The following is a 19,449-nucleotide window of genomic DNA, read 5'->3' on the forward strand; positions in this document are numbered from 1 at the left end:
AGTGTGGACCATGATTAATTTCTCTAGCTGCTACATGATAACTGATGTGAGTGCTGCTGGGCAGAAGTCATCAGGTTCTGCTGCCCTGGGGCTCTCAGCGACAGGAAAAATAGTGGCCATTTGAAAAAAAATGTTCAGACTATGACTGGGCACAGGGAGAGATGATTATACGTGTGAAGACACCAGCTAATTGGTCTATGTGTCCACAGGATATGCTGCAGAGTGCAATTAGGTTCTACTACTACTTTTACTGTACTGTTTGGTCATGGAGAGCGTGTTCACACAGCTGTTAGGAGCAGAAGCATTCTTCACTTAGGAAGTCGTATTATTCTCCTCTATTTGACCATAAAACACATTGGCCCTCATTCATCAAGCTATCGCACAATCATACAATGTTTTAAGTTGGATGTTGGGGCGGGATGTTGGGGCGGGACATGATGCAGTGAGGGATCAATCAAAAGTCTAAACCAATGGAATACAAGTCAGGGACAGAAAGGCAGTTTTATATGATGGGAGGGGTGTGGAGGGGCGGGTTCAAAATCTGATGGTTGAATTAGTTAGAAATTAATATTTACGCCTACTAGTGCAGCATGAGGTCACCATTAAAGATACTGTGTTTTCCAGGAAGTAACAGTACTGGGAGATCATTTCATGGGGACTTTGGAGCCTTCCTTTTTATAGGCCAAGAGTTGCCAAACGCCTCTAATTTTGGGTGTGTCATATATAAATAGTAATTTGTTTGCACGCAGTACTCAATCAAGTGAGAAAGTTTTATGAATCAGATGTGGCAAGTGTCTCAGGATCATTTCGACGGCAGATTGTGTGCTCTTTTCCATGATAGCTTGATGAATGAGAGCCATTGAGTGCGTCTCGGGGGAGGGTGTGTGCAGTCAACACTTGACTTGCTTTACTCTTGTACAGTTGCACAGTTTCCCAGACAGTCTGTTATCCTGCCGCATACCACGGCCGTGCAAATGGTCGGAATAGGATTCCACTTCCAGTATTGTGCTTTGACTTGTATAATGGCCCTGCAGAGGTCATGGTGTGCCTTTTTGTAGCCATGGCAATGTTGTTAACATAGCATGTTTCTAATCCATTGTTTGTGGTTTGTATTGCCTTAATTGACTGTCTTTCTTTTTAACATTCTTTGTCTCTTTTATACACATTACTAGGTGGTCAGTTTAACCATCTGATTTCACTGTATAATTAGTCACATTCAAGCAGCGTGAAGTCTGATAATGGAGCAAATTGCCGCAAGTTGCGGTTAGTCCATTGTGCAACGTGGAGCGCGTCACGGTTGCTGTGTGGTGTGAAGCAGTGTGGAGCAGATAAGAGTGGGCTATGGATGACTTACCACTGACACAATATGAGACAAGGATTGTTGTCTCCTATTCTACATATTGATGAACTCAATTAATCATCTAGAGTAACAATCTTAAACAACAGCATAATAAAGCTAGCGCAAGTATCTTATCTGACTAAGCTGCAATTCTGATGGTTGTAAACAGGGCTTCCCTTGCATTTAATTAATGTCAGTCCTTTTCAGATGTTTTTTTTTGTATTTCAGTATTTTCCTGTGATTGATCTGAAAATTCAAATCAATAGCCAGGTACCACAAGGACTTTGGCATCTGATTTTATTACAACATAGATGCTGCTACATCATCAGCTCCAAAACGAAATTCAAGTTTCCAGTGGATTACTACCACGTTAATTTTACTAACATTACCCACTCAAATAATTTATGTTGGGTGAACTATTAGCGGTGCTTGTAAAGAATTAAGTCTCCCTCTCTCCTACCTTCCTTGTCTACTCGCACTTGGTTTTACTCCCTGTTCCGTCTCTTTCTAGTTTTAATATCACCACACACTCCCCTATTAAACAATAAATAGCTGTTATTGTGTCGGTGCTATGGCTTTGATCGTTGCACTCCTACTAATGGCTGCTTGTAATGTTGACGATCTAGAAATTTCAGCTTATTCTACTCTTGCACCCATTGTAAGTCCCTAAGAGTGTCAGCTAAATGTCTAAAATGTAAATGTTTGCACTTTGTATCTAAAAAAAAAACCCACAATTGCATTTTCACAGCTCCTGCTCCTTTTGAGTATTCTCACGGGATTTTTTTTAGGTAGGTGCTGTTGGCTGTGCAGTGTGAATTAAAGCGTCTTGGTGTGTTTTCAGACAGTTACGTTCACACCCTGAAGCTGGTTGTCAGTCAGCTTTTGGGATTGAGTGCCAGAAGCGTGAAGATGAAATATGTTCAGTTGTACATGCTTCCTCTGTCTCTACATGGATGCACAGCAAGAGACAGGAGCATTCTCACTGAGACAAAATGTGTTCCTTTACAATGCCTAGTGGGCTTCTCAGTTTATAATCAATAATATCAGTTTGGTTGAGTAAAATTGAAGTGAATTCATCTGCATTTTCAGGTCTGAGTTCATGGTTGATTCAACATGAAACAGTTGTTTTCTATATCCTTGTGAATAACAATGTGTCATATCAATTCTGCCATTTAGAAATGAGTAATATTCAAATGGTGAATTGAAACTGTTGCTCCTCCCAGCTGTCATCTCACTAGGCAGTCTCTCTTGTTTCTCAAGGTGGTCTACAAGAATAATGAGTTTAGGCTCGAACTGTCGCGCCTCGCTGAACAGCGAGACCCTAAGGTCAGTATCCATGGTGACCTGATATTCCGCTGTGAGAATGTGGAAGCCCTGGAGCCGGTCACCTTCGACACGCCGTCTGCCTACCTGACTTTGCCCAGGTGGAACACCAAGAAGACGGGCGCCATATCCTTCGACTTCCGCACCACAGAGCCCAGCGGCCTGCTGCTGTTCAGCCACGGCAGTCTGCAGGGCGCGCAGTCCGACAGGAAGCCCAGGGCCGACTACTTTGCCATGGAGCTGCTGGACGGTTTTTTCTACCTGGTCATGGATATGGGCTCCGGCAGCATCAAGATGAAAGCCAGTAACAAGAGGCTCAATGATGGCGAGTGGTGCCATGTGGATTTCCAGAGGGAGGGGCGCAAAGGTAAGAGAGTTTTGTGTATTTGTGAAGCCTGCTGTGTTGTTACTCTGCCTCTGTTGCTATGGTTGTCCAGTAAAAAGGGTTATAAACTGTGAAATCTCCATATGAAATCGCATAGATCCATTTTTCTTCACTGCAGTGAAGCATGCATGCATATTCTGTTTTAATTACAGTTTTATTTTTAGTTGCTATCTATGCATGACATTTAGAAAATTATGTTAACCTATTTCAGAAGTGGCCAATTATGCAGTTGCCACCTCATGTGGGGAAATGTCTGCCCTTATTAGTAGAACCCATGATAATTAAAGAAATATATAAATATAAATGTATATATATATATATACATTGCCTTCTATTTTTGCCCAAGCAGGGTAATATGACAATGATCTGTCAGACTTGTCATTTTTCTTTGTTGACTTCACTGCCAGTGCAAGTTTTAGTTTTAGCTTCTCTTCTGTTCACAAAATCAGTTTTAACTCCTAGTGGGACTAAGGACTAGTAAAACAGTTTCTTTATCCACATAAAAAACAGCAGGGACAAATGCACACTTCCTCAGTCTCACAGTTTGTTCTCACTTCGTCCCTTGAATCCTTACCACAACCCACACACACCTGTCCACGTTTTCTGCAACGCAAAATATTGTATATGTACAAGTTGACTCACTGGTAATGCCGGCCCGCAGGCTTTATCTCCGTCAACAGCCACAGCAGCCCCTTCTCTGCTAATGAAGGCAGTGAGATCCTGGACCTGGACGGGGACATGTATCTGGGAGGTCTGCCTGAGGAGCGGCAGGGCCTCATGCTGCCGCCCGAGGTGTGGACGGCCTCCCTCGGCGTTGGCTATGTGGGCTGCATGAGGGACCTCTTCATCGACGGACAGAGCCGTGACATGTGGAGGCTGGCGGAGGTCCAGGGTGCCACGGGTGTCAGCAGCTTCTGCACCCGAGAGACTCACATCAGGTGCACCAGAGACACGTGCGCCAATGGCGGACAGTGCAGAGAAGGCTGGAACCGCCATATTTGTGACTGCAACGGCACTGGCTACCTGGGTCCCAACTGTGAGAACGGTAAGAGTTGCTTTGGTTGAAACAAGGCTTTTAACACACCTTATAACATTTCTTGAATGAGTTTCTTTGATATTCATTTAGCTGTGGTGGCCCCCCATAGCTGGAAAATTACCCGCACAGCTAGAAAACTATAGACACAAAGAAAATGAATCATCCGGCCTTATTGCTCTGTCCTCCCAAGCAATAACAATTATATTTGCAATTCCGGTACAGTCATCCATATATAATGATATATCTGTCCAAGTAACAGCCATTCTTATACTCCTGGATTGGACCTGGGAGGAAACCTGCGTCTCAATTTAGCCCCACCCCAACATCTACCAAATAAATTCTACAATAAAACACAGAATGACAATGGAAATGAAAGCTTTTTTTTTTTTTTTGAGACATTCAAAAGGTAAATTACAGTGTCTTTCCTTTAGTTCTTTATTAATGGATTGTCAGTATCCAAGGGGTGAACTGATGAATTGCCAGTGGAAGCTATCAGTGTTCTATTAGAAATGCAGCGCTGCTTCATCAGCCTGAATCACTCTGCATTTGCCATGCAGATCACTTTCTCACAGAGAAGCCAAATTACGCAGATCCATTGGCTGCTAATAGTATGAGGGATATATGAAATCCTCCTTGTATTGCACTGTGATGAGTATAAATCCCTCGAAAAGATGATTGCTACTGTTATCGTCTCGCAACAGCCTTTTTATGCTCCGGGCTTTTTCTGCCATCTGGTGCGACTGATGAAAATTGCAATCTAAAATTATGTCACACCTGAGACATACTGTATAAGCTAAAAAAAAAAACAGGTTATATTCTCTAAATGCTACTTTCTGTTTATAGCTGAGTGTCATGGAGCCCTCTGGGGTTCGATGTCTGCCGCTAACCCTTCCTGTTCCTGGAATCCATAGAGGCGACAGTGCTGAGCTATGACGGCAGCATGTACCTGAAGGTGGTGCTGCCAAGGACTCTGCACACCGAGGCGGAGGATGTGTCCCTGCGCTTCATGTCCCAGAGGGCCTATGGGCTGCTGATGGCCACCACCTCCCAGGAGTCAGCGGACACCCTGCGTCTGGAGCTGGACAGGGGCAGGGTGAAGCTCACTGTGAACCTGGGTAATGCTGCTGCAGCAGATGCGGATGCAGATAATCGCAACTCACCTCTCAGGACCTGTCAGTCAGCCAGTTAGAGTCCTCACGGTCCATACCCATCACCATGCACAATAACTACAGTTGCTTGAAAAAGAGAAGCATCCTCCTTGATTTTTCGCACATTGTTTTGCGATTGCATTTTCTGGGGGGGGGGGGGGGTAGGTTGTGTTAGATTTACCCAGTATATTCTATTCTATTTAATCAGAAATTAGTGAATTGTGAAAGTTTACATTTCAAATAACAGTAAAAATCTAGTTTGCAAATATGTTTGCGCTAAAAAGTTCAACATTTCATATGATAGGCTAGTCGGACTTCATCTTTAGGTTATAGTTAAGAGTTTTCCTTTTCAAAATTGGTCTAATTCTGTCTTTTCTGCCATATGTGCTTTGGTTTGCTTATATCAGGAAATCAAAAGCAGTCCCGGACTCAAAAGTCACTATTCTTCCCAATAGTTTATCCTTCCCATTACTTACCTAATCTTTTTAAATATATACAGTATATTCCATATTATTATTTCATTTGTACTGCATTTGCAAATGCCCGACAACATTGTGTTAAATTAACTTTAATCTAACTTTTAATTAAACTCTTTTAATTGAACTTTAATTGAACTCTCATATTAAGTATCCTCCGTACATCTCAGTGGGATTTTAGAGTTTGTTTGGAATTTGTTGTAAGTCTTGCTTCTGAGATTTCATAGAAAAAATAAACAATTACCCTCCTTCAGCTAGAGGAAAAAGTACAAGTACGCACTTTTAGCTCACTTATAGTCTGATTTTACTTTGGAGGTCAATGAAGAAATTGTATTGAAAAACTCACTAAAAACTGAACCCTGTATTTTCAGACAATGGTAAGAGGATGATTTATTTTCATGAATGAAACATGAATTAAGTACAAAACGAAGCAACTGAGTGAATCATATTGAAAATAGATTTTTACTGTTATTTCAAATTTACACCTTCATGTAAATTTAAACAATGCCCGTTCTAGTTAGATAGAATAGATTACTTTGCATCAATCTAACACGAAAAAAGGAAAAGGTTTTTTAACACAACAAACCGTGCAAAAACTCAGGGGGAGCTTGCACCTTTTTGAGCAGCTGTATGTGTATATGTATATTCTGCTTTCTCTCCTTCTTTTCTTCCTTATCTTTTATAGTCTCTCTCTCTCTCTCTCTCTCTCTCTCTCTCTCTCTCTCTCTCTCTCTCTCTCTTCTTCATCCACTGGTCAGGTCCCGTCTGACCGTCTCAACTCTTTCAGCCCTTCAATGGCTTGTCTGCAGTTCCAGGAGAAGGCAGTCAGAGACCAGACCAGTTACATTACCACTTTAACTGTTCCAATTACATGAATTAGATCTGACCGTATTGTAGTTCCCCCACCTTCAGAGTCACTGGCCTGTCCAGTTTAGTATTGCTTCACTGAACAGAGGGTGCCAGTGATGGGGACACACACACACACACACACACACACACACACACACACACACACACACACACGTACACACACACTCTCACACACACACACCCCTACAGTAGATAGTTTCTCTGGTCCCTGGCTGTCTGCATCCACTGCTCTGTGATGGTTGACAGCTTGAGAGCACTCCTCAGCCACGTGACTTACACCAATTTGACCGTGCACCCGTGGATTGATTGGTTCATTATTCGGCGCATGTAAATGATGAGTGGGTGAATGTATTTCGCGCACAACAATTTGAATTTTCCAATTGACTTTAGAAGACATTAGCCTCTGGACATGACAAAATGATGGGGAAATTGTCACATTAGTGCTGTTGTCATTATTTCAGGGTGTAAGATTCAGTGTGGCTGAAGGTTGTGCAAATCGCCCTTTTCCTCTGTTTTACTTGGGAAATTTTATTACCATCAGGTCTGTATGACAAGCAGGAGACTAAACCATTTCAGTCAACAACAATTAGCGTTTCAGACTCAAGACGGGTCAAGGTTTGGGCTTTTGAGTCAAATCGACTCATCCCAACCTTGATCTGATCTGTTGTAATACTTCCTGCAGAGTCAGACACAAGCTCAGGTCTTCCTTTCACTCACTGTTCCCGTTTCATATTGTACGCTACAGGGAGGAAAGAGGCGGTTTAGACTCTTGAGCCTGTCCCCGGATGGTGGGCTCTGAAAAGCACTGAACTGTCTGCAGAATGTACCTTGAAGGATGTGAAATATTCTCCTCTTTTATGCTGTTCTCTTTTCTTTTAATCTCACCATCTCACTCTCTCTCTCACCAGATTGTATCAGGATAGACTGTAATCTCAGTAAGTGTCTCCTATGATTATTTACCATGATGTAGAGAAAATGTACTGTAGCATAATCGTATGCCTCTTGCTCTATTCCCATATGAAACAAAACATAATTCATTTATTCTGCCCCACATTTTTCTTTGTGCATTGTTGCTGTTACTCTGCTCACAAGCTATTTTCATCATTACGAAGATAAGAATGATGTACACTCTGTGGCAAGCAGCTGGATAGTGGAATATAATTGATTCTTTTTGCTCTACACTCATGAAATCCACATTTCGGTAACAATTTAAATTACAGATTTTCCCAGTATTGCTGTGTAATAATGCTGTAATGAAATGTAACAACACTTGACATAGTCTGTTGTTTTGCTTCCAATAGGCCTATCATTCATTTGCCTGTGACCAATTTGCTCTGATAGTAGATAATTGGTTGCAGCTTAAGTACAATAAACCATTGTTTGTGGAGGGAAAAACAGAGCCCAGTTCCTCTCTCTTTGCAGAATTATTATTTTATATTTAAATATAAATTATATTTATTACTGTGTAATTACACTGTAATAGCTGAGCTGGGATAGATTTAATTTAAAGGTTACCCTTATTTTGATCAAAACATGAGTATGAGACATGACTGTCAGCTATCAAATGTGACTTTTGTTTTGCTTATATGTTGAAACATGTTTGAGAAATTGCAATTGTTGTAGCCAGTCCTTTCAATTTCACTTTAAGTAAATGAAAGTGTCAGATGTCTGTGTCAATATTTAATTACAAACCTCAGTGTTAAGTTAAAGATCCACCAACATCAACAGACACTTGATATCTTTCAGATATTCTATCCTTTTGCATATAAATTAGATTTTAATTGTAAGATGCATTCTGCACCAAAATACTTAAGTACAGTGTGGGATGTGTAGGTGACTCTAAAATCGACTCAGTTCAAATCGAAACCTCTATTTTATACAGGAGATAGTACACTGAAAGAATCTCAGATGTGCCAGAAGTGCCATAAGAAACAGAATGAAACATGACATGAAATAAAGAATGAATAAAACATGACATGATTGGACATTAGAGAATGAAAAGGATTACAAGGGAGGTATTACAAAAAAACAAGAGCATCCATTAAAAACATTTTCATGAACCACGGGTAAGCTGAATGAGTGAACATAACATGATTGATTTTGGTACTCTGCTTCAATCAAAAGGGGCACAAATGCCAAAGGCTTCTTAACTCTGTATTAACAAATGGATTTTCCGGTATTTCATACTCTTGTGAACTGGAGTGGTTGCAGCACTATGATGTAGGAATTTATAATGAGGATCATTGCTCTCACCTGATAGTGAGAGACAGGCAATTTAAGGTTTGATACAGACTACAGTGCTGTGAGAAACACATGAAAGCTATCGCCAGCAGAGAGGTGAATGGCACTCTGATACAGATCATCCAATATTGAAGCGGCTTATGAATTCTTGTGAAATATATCGCCATAATCTAGTGCTGGCTAAAAGCTTGTTGCCACCCCTCATGGATGAATCATTTCTCCATTCTATGAAATAGAATAGATAGTTTAATTTTCAATTTCTCCACCACTTTATCTAGCTGGCCAAATATTAGCTCGAGTAATCCTTATCCTTGTGTGTCCTTATGCTCACCTGAGATAAGGGGGATTGATTGCAACACCTGTCTATACACTCTCCTACATGTTTTGACATATAAGCTTATAAAATATCAGAATTAATCGCTCACAGTCTGTCCTGTAGTTTTGCCCCATATTCATCTTTTAATCTCACATATGAATTTGATGAGCATACAGCAAAAAGGACCGCTTTCACTGTTACAGCTGATTTTCCACTGGCTGTAGCTCTGTTTACAATATGTGTATGAACCTAAGCAGCAATCCTTTGTATTGAATGCATTAGGTTATTGTTCTCTAACAAAGGTGAGTAGTGTGTGTGCGGTTGTGGGTGTGTGTGGGGGTGAGTGGAATGTGAGGGGGAGTGAGCTATACGTGTGTGAACTAATCCGCTAAACCAATCCCCCAATGAGCCATTTTTTTGCCATTTTTAGAATGGTTCATTAAACTCAACAGTAGCAAAGAAAATATATTGAAGATGGCTCATTACAACTAAAACATTATCTCCTCAGATATCTGGCTGTCAAATATCACTCTCTACCAGCAGATGGCATTGTACCATCATGTACCATCCTGAGGCACATTTTCCCCATGTACACTGAAAACGTGCATGTATGTGTGTGTTGCTCTCTGTGTGAAATTAATTATCTTCCTTATCTGTTGTATGTATCATACACCAGTGACCTCTGAAAGAGCTTGAAGCTGCAGTGTTGTTAATGGATGGTGTGTTGATGGATTTTATGTTTAATGGAATAAAAAAATGGAGCCAAATTTTAAATGGCAGTATTAGCCACCTAAATGATGCTCATTTAGAGCTCACTGTCATCTGGGAGAATTTCAGTTTGGACCATAAGCTTGTCATGGATTTTAAGTATCTGTGTTTTGACTAGTCAGAAGGACCAGTTTACAATCTGATTACATTTTAACAGGCAATGTGAATCCAGGTTGTTCAATAGATAACACAGCTTTAGGAAGTGGAGACAGAAACCGTTTTCAAGGCAGTGGAAATTCAAGAATGAGGCATCTTGCAACCATAGCTAGTTCTATGTGGCCTATACAGTATTTTGTCTTCTAGCTTATTTCTGAAGGAATAGGGGAGACAGCCCATCTGCAGCAGCTGCCTGGAAGCTGTCCATGATGATGATTGGACCCACAGTGGAATGGCTATAATGGGCATGTGATTTACAACAACAAATATTGCAGCAATGCTCTTGATTAATCTCTGAAAACTCTGGAATAATGGTACACTAAGCACATTATTGTTTTACATTTAAAATGAGGCATTTGTTCTACAAAATTACATAATTACCATAACATGCTTTGATTAACACACACAGCCTATGTTGAAAGCCTCAGCTCACTTATAATGCTGAACTGTATAACATCGCCATGCCTTTGAAGTTATCCTTGTTTGAAGATATTAATCAAATCCAATTTTAACTGAGGATCAGACTGGACCAAATAGATCCTTTAAAATTGCAGCTTGCTCCCTAGCCTCTGGAAGCTTGGCTAGTGGGGCAACGGCACTTTAAAAGGAGTCCACATTTCAAAGGGCCTACAATCAGAAAACTGAATATATATTATATTACACCACAATCCTACCCACTGTGGTGTTAGAAATAGATCACTATACTGATACGAAAGACAATCTGCATAGTAAATTTCATTCTCTGTGTACTTCTGTGTACCTTATGCATTTCCTTCATTTATATTCATTGATAGCTAAAAGCCATTTAGACTCCAGCTGGTATAATCATGAGGTGATGCCAACAGTGAGTTTTCACTTTTGATCTGGTGCCCCAAATCAAACTATTTGATTTTAGTAACAACAACAACAGCAATAGTAATGATAATACGAATAATAATAAAATAGCATGTGCCTTATACAGAGCTATTAACAGAGATATTAGCATGTAATGACATCATGAGTTTTACTGAGGAACACCACTGATGCCTGAGAATGAGAATTAAATGTTTTGAACACTGAAATGTATTGGGAACATGCATAATTTTATAACATTGTGCAGTCCATTTTATAGATTAAATACTTTTATTGGTGTGTATCACCAAGTGAATTCAAAATATTATGCACAGTTAATATACACTTTATCACAATAATGTACAATAAAATAAGTACCATTCATGACAATGCTCTTGCTAATTTCTATTCCATTTTATTATTTTCCGATTAGGATGTTTGGGTTAAGGCTTTGACATTAGATAGCAGGGACACCCCCACTCTGAGACCAGCAGTGCTCCAGCAGATCAGATGAACAGTCCCCTTTATCCAGAGGATCACTATCTCTTTCATTACAGCAAAGCTATTTTGTACCTCTGCATGATAGAGTCTTAGAAGGATTTACAAGATAAACATGGCTTTTGTTAGATATGACTCCAGTAAGAGTTATATTTTTCATTCCATTAGTAAATATACTATAATCATAGTTTATTTGATCAGTATGTTTGTGTAGTCAAAATTCAGCAGGTGGGTGTGTATCGTGCAGTGTGCTGCAAAGACACTTGATATGCAGCCATGGCCGAAGTCTCCAGTCGCAGTTCTATATCCCGAGGATGAAAACTGTGGAGTGTTCGGAAACCAGTTGATGTTTCCCATTTAGTGTCCTCTCCACGTCCCCTGTAATTCTCCTACACCCTGAGCTCAATTAGACAGACAAACCCCTAAAGGCGCAGTCAGCTTAGGCATGGCCAATTAGTTTCCCAAGCGATGTCAGAACTCCTTTGAACTGCCGTGTCGGCCTGTTGCATAGGCACTGATTCGGGATGACGGTGCTGCAGTGGCAAGCTTCTGCACTGTGACCTATTTTGAAACCAGCGAAAAAAGCAGTGGATGGTACAGAAATCCTGAAACTTTAAAGCTGCATGTTTGGGCCAGGCTACTGGATAATGACCATTATGTCTCCTTTATGTGTCAGACATCAATCAAATGATTCTATAAAGGAGATGCACATGCAGATGATATTTCAGTATAGAAATAGTGTTACACATGTGGAGTAGGAGACATATTTCTCAAAAGAATTAAACATCTATCAACACTTGAATCTTTAGAGGAGGGGCTATGTTTGTAGTTTCTTTGTTTCCTCTCTCTTATATTGCCCTTATACTGTTTGATGAGCGGTTGCAAAAGACTGGTTGCAGGCGACTGTTGATGTCTGTGTGCATGTGAGTGATAATGATGCGGCATGTAAGTTAATGTATGTTCCCCGAGGAGCGAGTGTTTCTCTTGTTGAGGGCTTCGTCTGGAAAGAATTTATATTGAACCAACGTGATGTGATTGTCACTTGAGGTTTTCCTCCTCCTAGGCAAGGGACCAGAGATTCTCCTGGTAGGCCAGAAGCTGAATGACAATGAGTGGCACACAGTGAAGGTGGTGCGCCGTGGGAAGAATTTGCAGCTATCTGTGGACAATGTGACCGTGGAAGGTAGGGGTGGAGGGGCAATACTAACAAAGATATAGATGTTGGCAGGTATTTGCCATTTAACCTGCATGTGTTGTCCCTTAGGCCACATGACTGGCGCCCACACCCGACTGGAGTTCAACAACATCGAGACGGGTATCATGACAGAAAGGCGCTTCATCGCTGTGATGCCTTCCAACTTCATTGGGCATCTGCAAGCCCTCTCCTTCAACGGGATGCTCTATCTGGACCAGTGCAAGAATGGAGACATCTCCTACTGCGAGCTGAACGCTCGCTTCGGCATGAGGCACATTGTGGCCGATCCTGTGACCTTTCTCAGCCAAGCCAGCTACTTGGCCTTCTCCACCTTACAGGCCTATGCCTCCATGCACCTCTTCTTCCAGTTCAAGACCACCAGTCCCGACGGCCTAATACTTTACAACTCTGGAGATGGAAGTGACTTCGTAGTGGTGGAGCTAGTCAAAGGGTGAGTGGTAGTGTGTTAGAAGTGAGCTGCAGTCCACGCAACTTGACTGGTCCCTTCCATTAACTCGGATTCACATGTGCTGAACAAGTCTGGACTGGGGAGAGATAGAAGGGGCTATTTGGGATTGGGCCAAGCTATTTATATTCAACTCATTTTGTGCCTGAGGCAACCCATTTGTACATTCTATTGATTAAACACAACAATATTTGTGCAGACAAAACTTGGGGCATATGAATAGTTACACATTATCGCTTTTATTCTTTCTCACACTCAAACCTACTTGATCATGAGTGGTAACTTCATTCCATCAGCCTGCAGCGCTGTAGAGAGAAAAAACAGGTTCAAAATCATTTATTCATCATTAATTATTTTGTTAGAGAGGGAAGCAGAGGAGAGGAAGCAAGAGTGAAAAACAATAACTGCCAGTACCACAGTACCACTGTTGTTCTCACACTCCAACCTACTTGATCACATTTAGCACACTTGACTCCATCAAAAATATGTTCCCAATGTTTTATTCATCGTAAATAATTCTGTTACAGAGAAAAGCAGAGAGGGGGTGTGGAAACAGAGGAAGCAAGACAACAATTGTAGTTTCCCACTGTCAAACCTTGCCCAGACTTTACTCACCCAGTAAGCAATTAGTCAGCAGGAGGCCTTGTTCAGCTCTGGAGCCTGCAGCAGAAGCATGCACCGACAAAACAGACCAAAAGTAGCTTCACACACTTCTGTCACCGTTTTCAGGCTGCTGAGTTTCATGTCTGTAAGAAGTGTAGCAGCATTCCCATGGATGTTACTTAACTTTGATTCAAACTAGATTCCGTTTTAAAAAAAGAGCTGTCAGGTTCAAAAGCCAATTCCTCCAGTGCGCCGTCACTTGATCAAACCTAACATCAAGGTGATAGCATGCCTAGCGCCTTAACATGTACATTTACATGGAATTTATTTAAACAGTAATACAGCATTCAGTCCTTCATACATTTGCTTAAATTATTTAATCACATAAAAACTGGGAATGCTAGGAAACAGTAATATATCTTGGTAAATAATGATAGATGAGATGTACTGAGTGTAAACAAACATCTGTATTGTCCTATTTTCTGTCTTAGGTACATTCATTATGTTTTTGACTTGGGCAATGGGCCATCACTAATGAAGGGCAACTCTGACAAGCCACTCAATGACAACCAGTGGCACAATGTGGTCGTCTCCCGGGACAACAGCAATGTACACATCCTCAAGATTGATTCCCGCACCGTCACCCAACATGCCAATGGAGCCCGCAACCTGGATCTAAAAGGTAGCTTGTCTAAACCATTATGCTGTAGAAATATTGGTTTGGATAATAGGTCACATTTGAATATGTGTTATAGATACTCAGTGAAGGATACACAGGACATTCAATTTTCACATTTACCCTGTCAAATACAGTTAAACAGTAAATCATTAGCCTACTTGTTAAGTGATAAGTAGTTAATCTACTAATTAAGTGAAATATTCCTTCACTGCAACTTCAGACCCCAGATAGACAATTCTTACCTGCTGTTTTACACAGTACATTTAATAATGTTACGTTTAGACCATTTGTACCATTCACACAAAATTTCATACAAGATCTATCAAAGGCAAGTTGAATCATGACACTTTGAGTGCTTAGTCATTCATCACAGCAATTTAAATATGTTCAATTTTTCGTACTTTAATATTTGCACCGTGCCCTTGTACACCTCACATTTGTATATTTAAATTCAATCTGTGTGCATTGGATATACTGCATACAATATATTGTTTATACTATTGTGTAATGCAATTATTTTTATCTCTTACAGTACCATGCACATTGTCTGCATAATCTGCTCATGTTATATGCACCAACTCTAATTCCAAGTATATGCAATTATACTTGCCAATTAAATGGATTTTGTTTGAGATAATTTTTTTTCACTAAGTCCTGTACATGTCTCCCAGGGGAGCTGTACATTGGTGGTGTTGGCAAGAGCATGTACAGCAGCCTGCCCAGGTTGATAGCATCCAGGGAAGGATACCAGGGCTGCCTGGCATCTGTGGACCTGAATGGGAGACTCCCCGACCTGCTGGCAGACGCCCTCCACAAGGTGGGACAGGTGGAGCATGGCTGTGGAGGTGAGGCACGGTACAGACACCTGGGGGTCCTTTTTACAATCTGGATTTCTTGTATTATCACCAGTTGACAGAACAGAGATGAAGCCTGTGAAACCCAGTGCGACTGTTGATTAAAAACTAATTACACCGCATTTGTTATGTGATATGATTACTACACGGCTTTGTTAAATGCTCAATTGTGATTGGCCAATTAGCCTAACGCTTTCTATATCACTCCGCAGTCAAGAAGTCCGGTTAAGATTTGTTTTCTTATCGAATTAACTGTCAAAAAGACGTGACTCCTTGGTTAGTGCGGACAACCGCTAACCTAGGTTACAGACAAATGTGTCAAATATTCACTTCTATGAAACTTTTGATTGCTGGTTAAAGGCCGAGCGGCAACCTTACCAAATTTGTTTAGGTTGCTATGGTTGCAGCTGTGCTATAGCGTAGCATATGGATGCTAGCTACAGACGATTCTATGGCTGCAGTCCTGCTGAACTACTTTTTAAGCTTGTAAAGAAATCAATTCACGTCAATATTTTGTGTCAGGTGATTCATGTCTCTGGTAAGTAGCCGTGTAATAAGCGGGATAATGTACAGGGAGCCGGTCATTATCGCAAAATATGCCTATTTAGCCAGGTCGATCAAGACCTGCCTCACCCTGTTGGGGCGTATTTTGCGACAAATATCGACTCGTTGTATAATATCCCTTACTCAATAGTGAGGAAGCAACAATAAAAGGCAGAGGACATAGCATTGTCATTGTGTAGGCATCTGGTAAATCAACTGTCAACACCCCCCTCACCCCTGCCCAGGTCCCAGCACCACCTGCACAGAGGAGTCCTGCCACCACCAGGGAGTGTGTCTGCAGCTGTGGGAGGGCTTCTCCTGTGACTGCACCATGACCACCTATGGGGGCCCGTTCTGCAGTGACCGTAAGTAGCCTGGCTGCAGTTCATCGTTTGCTATCTGCTACGCCTAGTTGGGTGGGATGGTGGGGGTTTCTCTGTAGTTTTGGAGAAGGTGTCTCACTGGTCTCCACAGGGTATATAAATGATGATATTGATCGGGCCCTTTGATGGCTTAAAGATGACACTACTCATGTGAAATTATCAGTAAAATAGGAGATGTTATTGGGAGCATTCGGTCAGACATCATTTCTGTTAAGAGGCTGCACATCTTTTCAGATTACACACAGTTGTAACCTGTGTAAAGGGGTGGACAACCACAACTTGTTGTCACTGTTGTCTGAGAACCTCTTGAAAATTGTAATTATAATTTTAAAAAGCCTTGTTTTTAGCTTGACAACCATGCATTTTTGAGTTTATCCAATTAGTTATTAAAGGTTTTCATCACCCCAAGAGGTAAGATAATTTTTTCAACCCATAGAGGACATTTTAACTGAAGTGAAAACATGAAAATCACCAAAATTGGGGTTACAGGGTTTTCACCTGACTGCAATGCTGTGTGTCCATTCCTGTAAAAAAAAAAGTGTTTATGAATAAGACTTACAACCCAAACCTGCTCCTGCTGCCCCTGCGCTCTGACCCCTGTTGTGAAATGTGTACATGTATGTGTGTCTCTGACAGATACACAGTTCCTAATTGCACTATGTATTGCAATTGAAGTGTTCTGAATAATTATTTGTTATTAAAGCACTAGCATAATATGGTGATTAAAAAGTCGTCTTTGAAGCTACTGCTACTGAAGACCTTAAGGTCTGCATAAGATGGAACCGACTGTAAATTAAACATGCATTAAAAACAACACTGTTAATGCAAGATACAAATGATGGATCAGTCTTCAGTTGGATACCATGGATGTGTTCTTCCAACGATAATTATTTACATGACTTGAAGGACATACAGTAAGTATAAAATAGCTGATTTAGACATTTTCTTTACTTGGAACATTTTCACTACTGAGACTGTGTGGTATTTAGTGCTATTTTGTGTTTAAAAAGAAACACTTAATGTGATGGGGTAATTGGAATTTGTTGAACATTTTGCATTTGGCATTTGTTCACAATTCCTTTGGTTTATTTTCAAACACCCACAAGAACTGCCTAATAAGCATAAAGTGTGCATGTGCATGTACAGTAAGTGTGTATGCCATGCATATATGTAGCCTATGTGAGTAGGTGGTAACATGCATTTCTGTCTTAAGAAATAGACACATTGATTGCACAACATTTAGGAAGTACAGCAGTCTTTTGATTGCCATTTTCACTATTAAGAGCCCTCTATGTCCAAAATAATAGTCCCAGACTTTTTTCAAAGGCTTTTCATACTTATAATAGCAAGAGATTAACATTAAGCTTATTGGTCCAGTGGTCATGGCAAGTTAAGCCTCATTTGCTGCAGAGTCATTCCGAATAATTACAAGAATTGTTTATGCCTGTGTGCTAATCTTTATTGATATGTGGTATTATATGGGATGTGGTATTGTTTTATTAGGGGTGAAGGGGCGTCACACTCCAAACTCTATTTGTTGATAATTTAAGAAAGTCTAAATATTTCTAAACGCTTTAGAAATGTCCACAGAACAGATTGATCTCAATTTTTGTTGCATAGATTCAAGTGTTGGGGAACAATTATTCATAAGTCATTCAAGTAGTAGTTTAAGTAGATTTTGCAGTATTTTCTCTAGTTGTTAATCTTTTTCACAAGTACTTGTGTACTTGAGCTTGTTACCAAAAAGCTATGTTTCCTACGTGCTGCATGATTTTAATGCATTTTCAATCCAAGAGTGTGAATAACACCTCTCTCAAATAACAGCTGACATTTTAGTATTATCTGTATTATCTCACAATAGTTTTAAGCTACTGGAAAGTCTTCCACGAGAGCAACTAAATGGCTGCCTAGGGCTAAAGATCCAAAGCAAAACAAATGTGTAGTGTGCATGAATGTATGTGGTATTTTGAAACCAGAGACAGAGGGAAGAGCTGATATCGATGATGTCACAGGTAGGGTTCGACCAGTATGGGTTTTTGCAGCCCGATACAAACACTGATGTTTTTGTATTGAACTCTGGGATGTATTCCTCCCTTTACAAAAAGCATTGAGCAAATAAGTGCAAAAATAGCATATGAAAAGAAAAGAAAATCTCACTGCAGCTGTTACAGACTGCTTTTATAGCTGTGGTCAGGAAGGACCCTCGATCATGCCGGTAGTGGACGGCATGAATGGCCAATATAAAAGCCCTAACCAATATATCAGGTTTCTTCCTTCTTCTGAGCAAACACAATATAGGTTTCTTAAGTTGACTCATCAAAACAAATGGAAAGTGTAACAAACATAAATATAGGCAGGACAATATTCAGTAGCAGCCGACAGTATTAGGAGGGAAAGGCTGTCTCATCCGTGCCACCATCTGCTGCATTGTTCATCTCACACACTTAAAAGTCTGACAAATAATTCACTTCGCCCGCCTATTGTCTTCTTCCAAGTCTGTGTACCAATCAAGGTCTGCTACCTATTCCAAGCGACCAGCATTAGAAAAGAAGGAGGAGAAATCACAACTAATAGGCTACCTCACAAGAAACAAAATAGAACTCTAGAAGCTTATGAGGGATTCAGAAAACTTTTTTTCTGAGATCTCTAGTTTGTGCTTTTGCAGATTTATATTCATATAAGCGTTTAGCAGGCATGCTGCAAACATCTGTGCTACAGTAATTGCTTCTAGGTCATCTTATCATCACCAAAGTCACAGAGCTATATTATGATGTTCTATTCAATTTCCAATGCTTATTTCCGTAAGCATATGGAGAGTTTAATGACTGGTTAACCTCCACAATTACAGATGATTATTTTGGCATATTCATTACCTGTGTCTCGGTACGTGTGTATGTGTGTGTGTGTTTGTCTGAGTTTGTAACTGCCTGTCTACCACTGAATGATAACATAATGCTGGAAGCAAATACAAATAGCACCATAGCTGTCATTAGAGCATTTAAAACTGGATAACAAAAAATGTGTTTTAATGCTCTATTATGTTTAGGCAATAACCAGACTGAAGGAGAGTTATTTCATTTTACTTCGGCATAGCCCAAACAGCAGTTGTAAACATACAATTTCCCTTGATGTCCCATGGACAAGCGAGTCTTAAAGGCACAATGGGTAACTATTGATTTGCACTAAATCAGATGCAACAGTTCCTGCTTCTTTTTCTCTCATACTGACATATTCCAGGATTCTGGGATACCAGTGGGCAGCGTCCATGCAACCCCCCCACCCCCCCCCCACCCCCACACCCCTACCATGTGACTCTGCACATGCACCCATCTGATAAAC

At 40.6% G+C, this 19,449-nt stretch overlaps 1 protein-coding gene across 16 annotated transcripts in view; it reads left to right on the plus strand.

The window, feature by feature from the left end:
- The window catches only part of nrxn2a (neurexin 2a), a 91,238-nt gene that overhangs the window by 20,247 nt on the left and 51,542 nt on the right, over positions 1-19,449 (plus strand). For 12 of the 16 annotated variants that reach the window (XM_071516013.1, XM_071516020.1, XM_071516018.1 and 9 more), the window contains 9 exons: positions 2,600-3,029; positions 3,709-4,092; positions 4,995-5,198; positions 7,486-7,512; positions 12,451-12,570; positions 12,652-13,033; positions 14,143-14,333; positions 15,002-15,175; positions 15,973-16,092. In XM_071516013.1, the coding sequence (XP_071372114.1) occupies positions 2,600-3,029; positions 3,709-4,092; positions 4,995-5,198; positions 7,486-7,512; positions 12,451-12,570; positions 12,652-13,033; positions 14,143-14,333; positions 15,002-15,175; positions 15,973-16,092 (2,032 nt within the window). The remainder of the gene's footprint in view (positions 1-2,599; positions 3,030-3,708; positions 4,093-4,994; positions 5,199-7,485; positions 7,513-12,450; positions 12,571-12,651; positions 13,034-14,142; positions 14,334-15,001; positions 15,176-15,972; positions 16,093-19,449) is intronic. The other 4 variants (XM_071516014.1, XM_071516022.1, XM_071516023.1 and 1 more) reach the window with 1 other exon arrangement.

This window comes from Centroberyx affinis, unplaced genomic scaffold (genome assembly GCF_046629955.1).
Source record: "Centroberyx affinis isolate AG114_WGS23_722 - 3 ecotype Tasmania unplaced genomic scaffold, CSIRO-AGI_Caff_v1 ptg000390l_1, whole genome shotgun sequence".
NCBI classification, from domain to species: Eukaryota; Metazoa; Chordata; class Actinopteri; order Beryciformes; family Berycidae; genus Centroberyx; species Centroberyx affinis.